Source organism: Triticum aestivum, chromosome 5B (genome assembly GCF_018294505.1).
Source record: "Triticum aestivum cultivar Chinese Spring chromosome 5B, IWGSC CS RefSeq v2.1, whole genome shotgun sequence".
Lineage (NCBI taxonomy): Eukaryota > Viridiplantae > Streptophyta > Magnoliopsida > Poales > Poaceae > Triticum > Triticum aestivum.
The window spans coordinates 554,617,535-554,630,117 of record NC_057807.1 but is presented as its reverse complement, the minus strand read 5'-3'; the positions used below and the strand labels follow the sequence as shown (position 1 = coordinate 554,630,117).

Genomic DNA, 12,583 nt, shown 5'->3' with positions numbered 1-12,583 from the left:
TTGTCACATCCTATGTGAATACCAACATAATATTTTGTAGTTACTAGAATGTTGTCCACATAAGAAACGTGTCCGCAATGTAAGAAAAGCGCTACAAGGTCTAGTTTAGACAATGACACCTCCAACAAAGGATATGACCAACATCGTTGTCGTCGTCTCCAACTAGTGTGCGAGGTTAAATCAGTGATTTTCACTCTTACAGTAAGACTGACCTTTACCATGTCGTCGAATTTAACCGGTGAAGATTTGTGTGGCAAAATGGAAGACGGTACGAAATTTATGTAGCCCATTCTTCCATGGGCACGAAGAGGAGTTCCCATTCTAAAAAAAGGGAGTTCCCAATACTAGTGATATTTTCTTGCCAAAAAAAAAATACTAGTGATATTTGCATTTCCACCGTCATCAATTGTCATTGCGATGGAGGGCGACACAGCAAAAAGCGTCCCCCACACGCACACCTCCCGCTCCTGCTTGCACTACTAGCAAGCTCCTCTCTCTCTCTCTCTCTCTCTCTCTCTCTCTCTCTCTCTCTCTCTCTCTCTCTCTCTCTCTCTCTCTCTCTACATTTCTGATATAATCATATAAATATCAGACGGCACTGTGGCCACTAGTAGTACGTGGTCCTTCACTTCTTCTCTCCATCTTCCTTCTTTCGTCTTCCTCATCCTCTCCCCCCTCCCCTTCTTTTATTCGCGGAGGTATCTTGCTACGTCCGCAAGGGAAATAATGTCGGCACAGATCGCGCCGCCGGAGCATGTCTGCTACGTGCACTGCAACTTCTGCAACACAATTCTCGCGGTAATCTCTCCTTCCCTCCCTCTCTTTCATGCGCAGATCTACAAGCAGGAGAGACGCGTGGGATTAACTGTGTGCGATCTAGCGAGTTTCTTGCTGGATTCTGTCCTTTTTCAAAGATTTGTTGGAAAAGGCTTCAACGAGAGATTTATGATTTGTTCCTCTTTTCTTTCGCCGCACCGGCCGGGGGGCTGCTTTTGTTCTGCTCGCCGCCCGCAGCTCAAGAGTTTTTCTTGCTTTCCCTACTTTCTGTTTGTTAATTCGTTAGGATTTTGAAAATAGAGCGCCAAGGCCAGCACATAATCGTCAGAACAGATCGAACTGCTTCTCTTCTTGCAATCTTCTCATCGAATCTGTGGACATATGCACATACGCATGACTCTCTTGAGTCGAGTTAGTCCACCCTGTATATATATGTGTGTGTGTGATTTGATATGGCTGTGTTAATCCTGAATCTGCGTTAATTAGGGCATCATCCAATTGTTGTTTCTTAATTTTCTCCGACACGTATCCCTCATGGCCTCTTCTTTTTACTGGGAAGATTAGTTTTCTTTTTTGTGATGGATACTGGGAAGATTAGTCAACACATGGCCGGCTAGCTTTCATTGTCTCTCGAGCTTGTGGATTTCTTGCTAGCTTTCATGATCTATTGTGCTGATGTGTGCAACTGTGCATATTAGTTGTTTTCTTTTCCAAGAAGAAGCACTACATGGCTTATGGAGCACCATCACTTCTAATGTCATCTAATGGTTTTGATTCTAACTAACTATTTAAAGCAATTTATGGATTTTGCGCGTATACTTTTCTTCTACATGAATTTCCAACACGGAGCATGCAATAACAACGTAGTTTTGGTGTATTATTAACTGATGTATCTGTTATTTTAAATTCGCTCAACCAGCCCATGTGCCCCCCCTCACCTTAAACACAAAGCACAAAAATGACCAGCGAAATTATATATTTGGGTCAATATAATTTGTAAAAGCTGGCAAGTTTAATTAGTTAATGATCTCAGTAGCACTGCAATGTTGGCGTAATGTTGCTGGGATCAAGTTATTGATCTCAGTCTAATCAGTTGTTTGGGTATTTTTTATTCATCTGAATCAAGTCACGTTTTCCCCTGGGAGTATTATTACTTTACGCTAGCTAGAATTAATGCCATCGCAACATCCAGACACCTTATATTCACTTATTTATTGGAATAGAACAGTAGCATACTGTGCTAGCTAGTGAGTTGCCAGTTGCCACCAAGAAATTCCAAGCAAGGGATGCTTCCTGTCCTCATACTTATTTTCCTCTTCTCCATGCTCCTGTGCAGCAGTGTGCAGCTGTGCTTTGTCTCGGTTGATTTCCTTGCTTTTTCTTCTGTCATGTTTACAAAGTGCTGTGTTCCTTGGTTTTGTGGAAGAGTTGATCAGATGTCGAAATGGAAGTACAAGTAAATAAAAGCGAAACTAAATTGGAAAATTGATGGTTATAAATCTGAGCTTGATTCGAAGGACATATTAGAAGACCTGCCTCTCTCACTCTCCATGTCCTTTTGTTTTGGTGTTTGCACCTTGCAGTGATGCATGAAACTTGTCAAAATTTACTGCAACTAGTACTCTACTGACAGAGGAGCTTGCGACCTCAGATTTCCCTCCTCCCTTATTTTGGGATTTAGTTTGTCCTTGCTATCGATCATTAGTGTGTTTGTACCTATTCCAGTCAGCTTCTGCATAGGCGACAAGTGCTATCAATATCTCTTCAGTGTGTGGTTCGTCCATATGTGCAGATGCTTGGTACAAGTACCACCAATAAGAACTTCGACCTTGAAGTAATGCCGTCTTATTGGTCTCTTCTAAAAAGGAGATCCGGTCAGCTGATAGATCTCCCACCCACCAAATCTGAATGTTAAATTGATCATTTTATGTTCATCCTGAATTAATTCCACAAGATGTTGTCTTCGATCATCGTCTCACTCTCTCCCCTCCCCATGAGAGCTAGCTCAAAAGGAGAGATGGATCTAGCTTGTTGACAGACACTCACACACCTGCATGCCCCACTACGATGTACCATGCACAGTGTATGCTTGAGCGTGAGCTAAGGCTAGCTAGCGCGCGTGAAGTGCCTTCTGCATGAACCGTCGCTGTCATCTTCCTCTCTTTCCTACAGTACAGTGTTTCTTGGTGTGATCTTTAATCCTTTTTGCACTGAAGTGAGCATGGAGCAGAAATGATGGTACTAGAAGAGCATGCATGCATGTGTGGCAATTTTAACTCATTATCAGATTATTTTTTCTAAGAAAACGCCCTCAGGATGTATACTATTTGTGCTTCTCTACAATAATGGGGGATTGGGGGGGGGGGGGGGGGGGGGGAGCATGAGATGGGGTGTGAATTGCAAGTGCACACATTTTTCTTGAAAAAAGCACCTCAAGGTATGGAGTGTGATTTGAGCCAACTCCCTTCATGCGAGCAACAGCAAACACAATCATTTGCAGATGCATTTGGCTCACTTGGTTATACTAGTCATTCTTATGGGAGTGTGTGCCCCCAGAAAAGAAGGCTGTGAGGAATCAAACAAAGCGAGTATAGCTAGGACATGGTCCTTCTTCAGGTTGTGGTTTGGTTGCAGGCCAGGGCACTCAACAAGGAAATCTGAAAAGAAAATGGAAAGGGCAAGGTGGCAACCAATTGGCAGGCATTGGAAAAGGATGCCCCAGTTCTGATTTGGTCCAGCTGCTTGCAGGTTGCAGAGCCCTGATAAAAGTCATGGAGAGCGACTGTTTTACAGCAGGCAGGAGTTAATTAAAGAGGGAGAGAGAGAGAGAAATCTTAGCCAGGTTCAGAGGGCAAAAAGCTATGGCTGTGTGCATATCAACATATATTAGTGTGTAGATCTGCATCAGCCTTTTGAAAATGTTTATTTGGAATTTAGCATTTGTTACTTCATCCACACAGAGAGCTGGTCATTTTGTTCTTATGTTTCTTCCTTTTTGTTTGTCTTGTTTTGCTGTTTGGTTTCAACTAGTAATTTTCTTCAGCTGCCCATATTCTTTACAGCTTTAATTAATTCAGGAAACCCAACAATTGTGTCCCCTTACGTATGATCAATCTGCAGGTCAGTGTTCCAAGTAATAGCATGCTGAACATCGTCACCGTCCGTTGCGGGCACTGCACTAGCCTGCTGTCGGTGAACTTGAGGGGATTGATCCAGTCGCCACCTGTGCAAGATCATTCCCAGGTTGACATGAATAGTACTTCCTCCGTCCCAAAATTCTTGACTTAAATTTATCTAGATACAAATGTATCTAATACTAAGATGTGACTAGATACATCCATATGTACACACATTTAAGACAAGAATTTTGGGACGGAGGGAGTACTAATAATTCATGAAATTTGCGCGTGCTTTTCAAAGCTGTCGTAACGGTTGGTGTCGTTAATTAGCTCACCCTTATACATAAAATGGTATACATTTCACATGTTACCGTGTAATTAGTTACTACTGCATTACTTGTATCTGTGTTACCATAGGGGGTAGAAAGAATGGTAAGGACTCCTACTGGAAGGGAGAGGCCTGTAGTAGATGCCAAACGAAACTGGTAGCATGGCTTACCCTAACTGTTACTCTAGCTTTGTAGGAGAGAAAAGCCAGCGTGCATGCATGGGTCATGTCATGCTTCAACACTTTATACAGTAAAGACAAACTACAGCATGCACACTGTTTGCTCACAGGAAAGAGTATTAAAGCTCACATGGAAAAATGGCACGTCTTTAGTGTCGTCCATGCACCATGGTTCGTCGTTCTAGTTTTACTGATTTTGAGCAAAAGTCTTGCACAGTTTGTACTATTAACATATGTTACTTTGTATTATATGGTGTGCTATACTGAAAGTTAAATATACTATGAATCCATTTTTACAACAAAAGAAATGATGCTTTAGCCTAATGTTCTTCAGGGCTTCCTCTCCATAATGATGCTTCAACCTAATGAATTAACTTAATTACTTGACTTGGTGACAGGAGAATTTCAAGGCCCACAATATCAGCTTTCGTGGAAATTACCCGGACTATGGCACATCTTCTAAATACCGGATGCCAATGATGTTCTCAACAAAAAGTGACCAAGAGCATATGCTCCACATGAGACGTAAGACCAATGCATATATATGTTCTATTTGTACGTTTTAGTTTGTGAACCAAAATTTTGTTTTTTTCCCTCTTGACCAACATAAATAGATAAATTACTATCGTCTGATTACACCATGATGGACTCTCAAGCTAACTTGTGAAACCAGTGCAAAAATATACGTTCTTTGACTGGTTTTAGTGTGTGTGTTTGCCAGATGGATATAATGGTTTCATTGATCATGTGTCGGCAGTTGATCTCAAGAAGAGCATCGAAAAGTGAAGATTGTCGCCGCTAGTTAGACCGAATGTGAGAGACAGAGCTGGTGATATATTGGCTTAAATTGTTATGGTAAACTAACCCACTGTTAGCAATAATCTTGTCTAGCAGGTTAATTGGTTGGTTTTAGTTTGGACTATGCTAGTATTGGGGCAACACGTATGTAGTACATGCCTTGGTCCTGTACGAGGTATAGTCCGTGTAGGACTAACGTATTGTGTTAGGCTGTGTCCGTGTTGGGATTAGCTAGCGTGTTGTGTAGGACTAGTTCCGTACGTGTCCTAGACAGTGCAATAGTATTCAAGGTAACCGGTGATTAGAGAGTCCGGTTAGGAATTGTATCCTGGTTGTGTCCGAGTAGGTTTAGTAGTTTGGGTCTTATTAGGAAATAGCTTACGGTGGTGCTGGCTGTGTGTGTATATATACGCATCAACCGGCTATGCTTTGTTCTATCAAGTTGCAACACCGTTGTGGAAAACTGAAAAGAAAATAAAGAAGGAAAAGTAAGGCACGTGCCTTTGGCAAAAAAAAAAAAAATCGTGCGCGTGTTCGTCGTGATTTGATGTGATAGATCCTAAGGGCAAGTTCCAACACCCACATTGTCCTGCAGTGTGGCAAAAACCGACTCCAAAACTAAAATATGGTTCCTTCTCCAATTTTAGGAAGTTGGAGACATTACACATTTACGATGAGATATGCGCGCCTTTATGTTCTACAATGATACTAATTCAGCTACAGAGAAAATAAAAACTTAATGCAAGGTAGGTTGGTGTTGGTTAACTACTACTATATGGAAACAAAACAGGAACACGTACCTCACGTGAAAACTACAATATGTGTAGTATATTGTATTTTTGTTGTTGCGAAAACTATAATATTGTATTGAAACATCTCACGTGCTTGGTATTTATTTAATTTAGAAACAAAACAGGAATACGGCTCTATGGAAAAGGAATGGAGAAATGAAATTTAAATATCCCATACAGCATTACTTAATTTATTTAAGAAACTTAGCATATATACCTCTTATAGGAGTTCATAGCTTTGTCGTTCAGGACCAAATAGTAACATTGTGCCGCAGAATGTAACTATTCATGAAAATAAATAACTTCGTATTTGCATAATATTCAGTGATGGATTTGAGAGTAATATACATGTCAAGTGTTAGCTCCTGATTAAGTTTATATTGGTGAACCTTTACACACAGCAGCTCCTGAGAAGAGGCAGCGGGTACCTTCAGCGTATAACCGATTTATTAAGTAAGCTTTAATCAATCAATTCCAAACTTGCACTGACAGCAATTAAGCTGCGCTGTGTTGTACTAATAATACGATTTTGACACATCAATTGCAGGGAGGAGATACGAAGGATAAAAACAAACAATCCTGACATAAGCCACAGAGAAGCCTTCAGCACCGCAGCAAAGAATGTTAGTACATTTTTTGCATAATGCATAGGCTATTATTGTACTACTCACTGTTTCACATGTGCATGTCACAATACTTCACAGTTGATCATTATGCATATTGATCCTATAGCATGAGTTTCAATGTATGTCTTGTGTAGAGAAATGTTCTAGTTGTTGGGCGGTACCATGCTACCATTGCACGGAGCATCCCTAAAACGTTATGATTTTAAAAATTGTGATATGTGTCTATAATCCTACAGAATTTCAAATCCATATTTGATCTACGTACACATAGAGTAACAGTGAGCATAAACCAGCTATAAAAAGTTTTTAGGGGTGCTAAGATTGACCACAGAATTTTTACCCAAAGTGTTAGTGGCATTAGGATCCTTCTGGTATAAGAGTTACAACTTACAACTTACAACTGATCAAAGAGAAAACATATTAATTGCTAGATTACATAGTGCTCTACCATTTGCTTTTGCCATATCATACACTACAGCATATAACTGCGTCATTTCTAGGGCATGCTTGAACACACACAGAAAATTCTGGCATAATTCAGATTATCTTCCTTTAAAAAAATTCGAATACTTTCAGAGGGGTCCGGATCCTATTTTTAAAAAAAATTAGAATCTATATCTATGCTGAATCTCTCCAGAAACAATTGATATGAAATACTACTGTTAATTTATATAACTCTGCCTATTTCTATTTCAGTGGGCGCATTTTCCAAACATTCATTTCGGGCTAGGCTCCAATGAGAGCAGCAAGAAGCTGGACGAGGCCATCGCGGCGCCTATCCCCCAGAAAGTTCAAGGTCTCTACTGAGACATATATTCCTATATGCATGATACTTTCATATTGTAAGTAACTGAAGGAAAACCTAAGTTAATTTCTGAATCAGTTTGTGAGTGAGTACATACATCATGAGCGAGTGATATGCATGAAGTGAGAAAGAGGCATATGGGAAGTGTATGCAGCTAGCTAGCTATCGTACATGCATGTAGAAGACGTCTGAATAAATCCCTTGATCGCCAGTTTGTTGTTTAATTGCTTGAAAATAATCACCTTGCTTGAACATGTCTGTATTAGGATTTGGTTTGGCTAGTGCAGGTCACTTCATCCATCCTCAATTACCTTACATAGAAGATGCAATACATTTTTACCCAGTTGATTGCATTTGGTTATATACACAATCCGTATAAAAATGCAACATCATGCCGTGCAAAAAGCTAAGCCTCCTATAAAGTGGACGCTTACATGTAGCACCCATGTCCTTAATGGAAAACATGAAACTGACGGATGTTATATGTTGGATCAACAAGGATTTTATATCCAAAAGTCACACAAGGTAAAGTGGCAATTTAATATTAATGGCACAACGTTATGGTCTACTCTCTCGTTAAGTTACCGCCTTTCACAGGGATAATCCCTAGCTCGTACATGCCTCTTTGTATGATTACTGAGCCTCGAGGGGCGAGTACATATACAGGTACAAACATGGAGGGCAAGTAGTACAGGAAGATGATTTATCTCTAGAACATTCTAGTCAATATCTAGTTACAAATATCCATTGTGTACACGTATTTCGTATTATAACAGTATGCCTCTAGTGTCACAGGAACACATGGTTTGCGCTACAGAGTTTGATGTACTATTTCTGTTCCATAATTCTTGTCGTGGAACTAAAACCATGACAAGAATTATGGAACGGAGGGAATAATAATACCATTTATAACACCTCATGTAAAATACCCACTGCTTTATTGTTCATAAACCATGAACGTACTCTGTACATATTCAATTTGATCAACGAAATATGAGTTACATATCACAACGGTTGATTTTTGACTTATAACTCATATTTCTTGGTTAAATTGATGATATAGATTTTTTTAAAAGGGCAAAAGATAGACCCCATTCATTAAATGCGGAGAAGTTTAACAAGGTTTACAAACCCGAAGGCCAAAATAAAAGCTTTTTATCATGGCATAAAATTACGCAAGTGATTTGCTCCGGCCAATGCCCAATTCCGTGCCTCGTTACAGAATTTGGATATGATGATGTGAGGAGGTGTAGAAATGTTGTGGAAGACTCTTGAATTGCGCTTGGTCCAAAGCTCCCAAGTAACAAGCCCGATGAGGGAAAGCAACACCTTTCGCCGCCCATGCCAATCGTGTACCATGTCAATCCACCAAGTTTAGACATCGTTGAAGCCATGCCAAGATTTTGGGTGAAGACGGGGAGATCGAGCCAATTCCTCACCATAGTCCATATTCAGAGGGAGAAACGACATTGAAAGAGCAATGTTGCTACCATCTCTGGAGTTCTCTTGCACATGGGCAAGGCCCACAATTAGGTCATCCATGCTTGGTGAGTTCATCCGCCATCCAAACTCGATTCTGAATGATGATCCACGTGAAGAACTTAAACTTATGAGGACCCTAATTTTTCTAAACAGTAACCTCGAAACTAGTTGATGTGGCCTTGATGAATTGGGCACGATAAGCAGAGGCCCTGGAGTAATGCCCGGAGGACGGCCCGCGAAATGGTGTTGGCTTTGCTGGCTTGGAATTGAACTTGGGACATGGCCCGTCAAAGTTTGATGAATGCAAGTATGTGTTGTAACGTGAGCCCGTTGTCCAAGTTGATGTGGTAGACCCAAGCATTGTTATGGAGAGCATCCATAATGCATCGATTCTTCTTTTTTGAAATGTCGAAGATAGAGGGACCCATGTCCTTACTCCGATGGCATGCTGCGCCCAAGCGGTTTGGCAAAGCTCGTTATGTTGTCGGCCCCAATAGTGATAGCAGTGAAAGTGTAGAATAGGTCCATGTCCTTGGTATTGCACGGGCTACTGGTGTCCACCCAAGTACTGCCCGGGGTGGTACATTCAACCCATGGCCAATGGAACCCTGGAACACGCACATTTTCTCAAGGTTTACGACCCTGAGCCCTCCAAGAATGGTGAGGCAGCAAACGGTCTCCCAATTTATTTTGAATCCGCCCAAAGGAAAGCCCTTCTTATCCTCTAAATGTTGCAAGTCCTCATTCGGGATATCAATTGAGCTTAGGTGATAGATCATGATTGAGGTGAGGACTGCCTTGACCAAAGGTAGTGCGGCCTGCCTCAGTGAAATGTTTGCCCGTCCAAGGAAGTAATTTCTTTTTTGGAACTTTATCCTCAATGTGTTGGAAGTGAATCCCTCGCAACCTCCCGACGATCTAAAAATGTGTTTGTGTCTTATAAACCGGAAGGGAGGGTATGTCAACAGCCCAGCTACCTATGGGAGGACATGCATTTTTAGCCCAAATATTCTTCATGTAAAATAGTTAAGCCCAAGTAGTATATTCTTTGTATTCAGGCGACAAGAAACATGTATGCAAGTTTGTGTAACATATGGTAAATAGACCAGGTGGTACCAAAACCACGTGCGTCGCAGTAGCATATATTCTGGCCTTCTGGGGAAAAATACTTCATATTTTGTACTCCCTCTGTAAACTAATATAAGAGCGTTTAGACAACTAAAATAGTAATTTAAACGCTTTTATATTAGTTTACAGAGGGAGTACACTCCAACTTCCTTTATGTAGAACTAAGAGGGTGCATGCATTATTGGTCTAGCTAGGCCCGATATAGCTGCCGCCCTAGAACTTGGGGGAAAAAATCTGTTGTACTCCAAGAGATAGGTACATATAATCCAAGTTCATGATATATAAAGTTAAGTGTGTTTGGACTCAAAAGAATAATACTCCCTCTGTCCCATAATATAAGAATGTTTTTAACACTACGCTAATGTCAAAAATGTTTTTATATTATGGGACGGATGGAGTATCTGCTAGCTCGAAGTCCGTCTCTTCAAAAATCTGTCGTGATCTGGCGGGCCATATAATCCATTTGATTCACCCATAAAAGTTCACCTGCGCTGCACGCGCACGCTGGCCGTGGCCGGTCACTGTGGACTGTTGCAATGTCATCGTCGTCGGCCGGCTACGAGTGCCCCGCGCGCGCGTGTATGATCGCATGCATGCGTTCTGCCATGGCATGCATGCATGGCCCCCACACAAGCGCGCGCCCCCGTGCACAGAGGAGTAACCGTGCTAGAGAAATTAATCGACGGAATCTCTATCTAGCTCAGTGCTCAGCTCCCGCTCAGTGATCGCTGAGCGCCTGACCGCGTGTGTTATTTCGCTTTTAATGATTGTTTGTATTGTTTCCACTACTCATGGACAGAGGTAGATCATGGAGTGGCTGATATCTGCAGTGAAATTGAATGTGCTTGAGCCAGTGAAACTGAATGTGCAGTGAAATTGAATGTGCTTGAGTACCACCGTTGTTGGCTTGTTGCAAGATCGAGAAGGGGAGAAATGCATGCTAAAGGAGCGAGAAGGCATACGTTTCCTTCCAGGAGAAAGGAAAGATGAGACACCATGCACCACCCAATCCATCCATCTCGATCTTTCAGGTGGTCGCCGTCTGATTTGCTCCGAGCTTCCCATGCATGCATCCACGTAGGATCTACTAGTAGTACTCTCGATCTATCTTGCGTGTTACCGTACGAGTTTTAGGATGTCCCGCCAACATACATACTCCTCCTGCGTATGTACAGCAGGCTACGTATAGGTACACCTCAATCCGCATGTGCACTGTCACCTAGTACGTGCTACCGATCGATTGATCCAGCTGGGTCGATGTCAAATAAAGCTTCCGACACCTGCGTCGACGCGTGGTCAGACCTAGCCTCACCTCAGCTGAGATGATAGACGACAGGACGAGGGACAAGCCGATGCAAGTACGCGTACGTACTGGGATTTTATACAGTCTGGTTTTACGGACATGAATGGAACCCCGCCGGCGACTGGGTCGGCTCCAATAATGGAGTGAAGCTGAGATGGTCCCAGGTTCATATTGGTCTTTTCTTTTGAGGATCCCCTGGTTCATATTGGTGCGGCAGCAAAAGGATTGCTCCACCAACTCCTCCTCAATCATTCGCTTCCATTATACCTGAATGCCCTTCCAGTTGAGATTTTCCTTACTCCGTCCGCAACGGTTTTATGAGTCCACTTTGTATTTTCAACCGGGACCTCCTACATGACACGCATTGCGTCCTACAGATGCGCGCAAGAGGCTCCTCCGACTGCGCCTGCCCAGCACCGAGTGCTATGAAAACGGGACCTCCGCTTGTGAACGCTCATGCCTAGCCAGTAGATGAGCTTCGGTGTTTAAATATACCGCACGGGATATAAGAATTATCATCAATGATAGATCTAACTATATTTTATAATTTCGTACACGGTTAGTTTCGTGAAAAGTGTTTAGTTTTAAAACGTCAACATTTTAAAATTTGTAAAAACCTTATACAAACTCGCACATTCTTTGGAAACGGAAATATATTTTGAATCTAAACTTTTCTTGATTTTTTTTAAAAATTCAAAACATAAATTATTTTGAAACCTAAGACTATTTTTGACAAATCTGGAAATTTTGAATTTCTTTTTGAAACTTTATGAGTTAAAACTTTTGTAAATCGGAACATTTTTTGAAACTCAGAATAAATTTGAAAAAGCTGAAACATTTTTTCAAACATACGAACATTTTTTATGAAATCACGAACATTTTCAAAAAACTTGCAAAAAATTTCAACAGTAAAGCTAAAAAGAAAAGAAAAATAAAATTATAAGAAAACCAGAAAATCCAATAAACAAGGCAACAAGAAAAAAAAAAGGTCCAGGAACATTCAAGACAGTTCCCAAAACCGGTAAAAAGCCAGGCTGGAACTTTCCAGAACCATCCCAAAACCGCGAAAGTGTTTTAACAATTTCATGGGGGTATATTTTTCAGTTTTCCCTTTTTTATCATATAATTTTTTAAATTCTAATGATTTTTTTTAAAAAAATACACCAACTTCTGTTAATGCATAAGCATTTTTTGTAAATACAAGAATACACACTTTTTTAAATACCTAAAGTTTTCTAGAAATGAG

At 41.1% G+C, this 12,583-nt stretch overlaps 1 protein-coding gene across 2 annotated transcripts; it reads left to right on the top strand.

Annotated features, from left to right (window-relative positions):
- The first annotated feature begins 542 nt into the window (after nucleotides 1-542).
- Nucleotides 543-7,676, top strand: LOC100192178 (protein YABBY 2). Of its 2 annotated transcripts, none has more exons than XM_044534330.1 (6): nucleotides 543-798; nucleotides 3,898-4,020; nucleotides 4,803-4,929; nucleotides 6,398-6,446; nucleotides 6,541-6,616; nucleotides 7,316-7,676. In XM_044534330.1, the coding sequence occupies exons 1-6, from the start codon at nucleotides 727-729 to the stop codon at nucleotides 7,424-7,426; spliced, it is 558 nt and encodes a 185-aa protein (XP_044390265.1). In that variant the 5' UTR covers nucleotides 543-726; the 3' UTR covers nucleotides 7,427-7,676. The 2 variants fall into 2 exon arrangements, with proteins under 2 accessions (XP_044390265.1, XP_044390264.1); XM_044534329.1 differs by having other exon boundaries at nucleotides 6,395-6,446.
- The last annotated feature ends 4,907 nt before the right edge of the window (nucleotides 7,677-12,583 follow it).

Coding starts and splice junctions, on each gene's coding strand:
- LOC100192178 (XM_044534329.1), top strand. CDS start 727: ATGTCGGCACAGATCGCGCCGCCGGAGCATGTCTGCTACGTGCACTGC. Junction 799..3,897: donor TCTGCAACACAATTCTCGCG/GTAATCTCTCCT, acceptor ATCAATCTGCAG/GTCAGTGTTCCAAGTAATAG. Junction 6,617..7,315: donor TCAGCACCGCAGCAAAGAAT/GTTAGTACATTT, acceptor TTTCTATTTCAG/TGGGCGCATTTTCCAAACAT.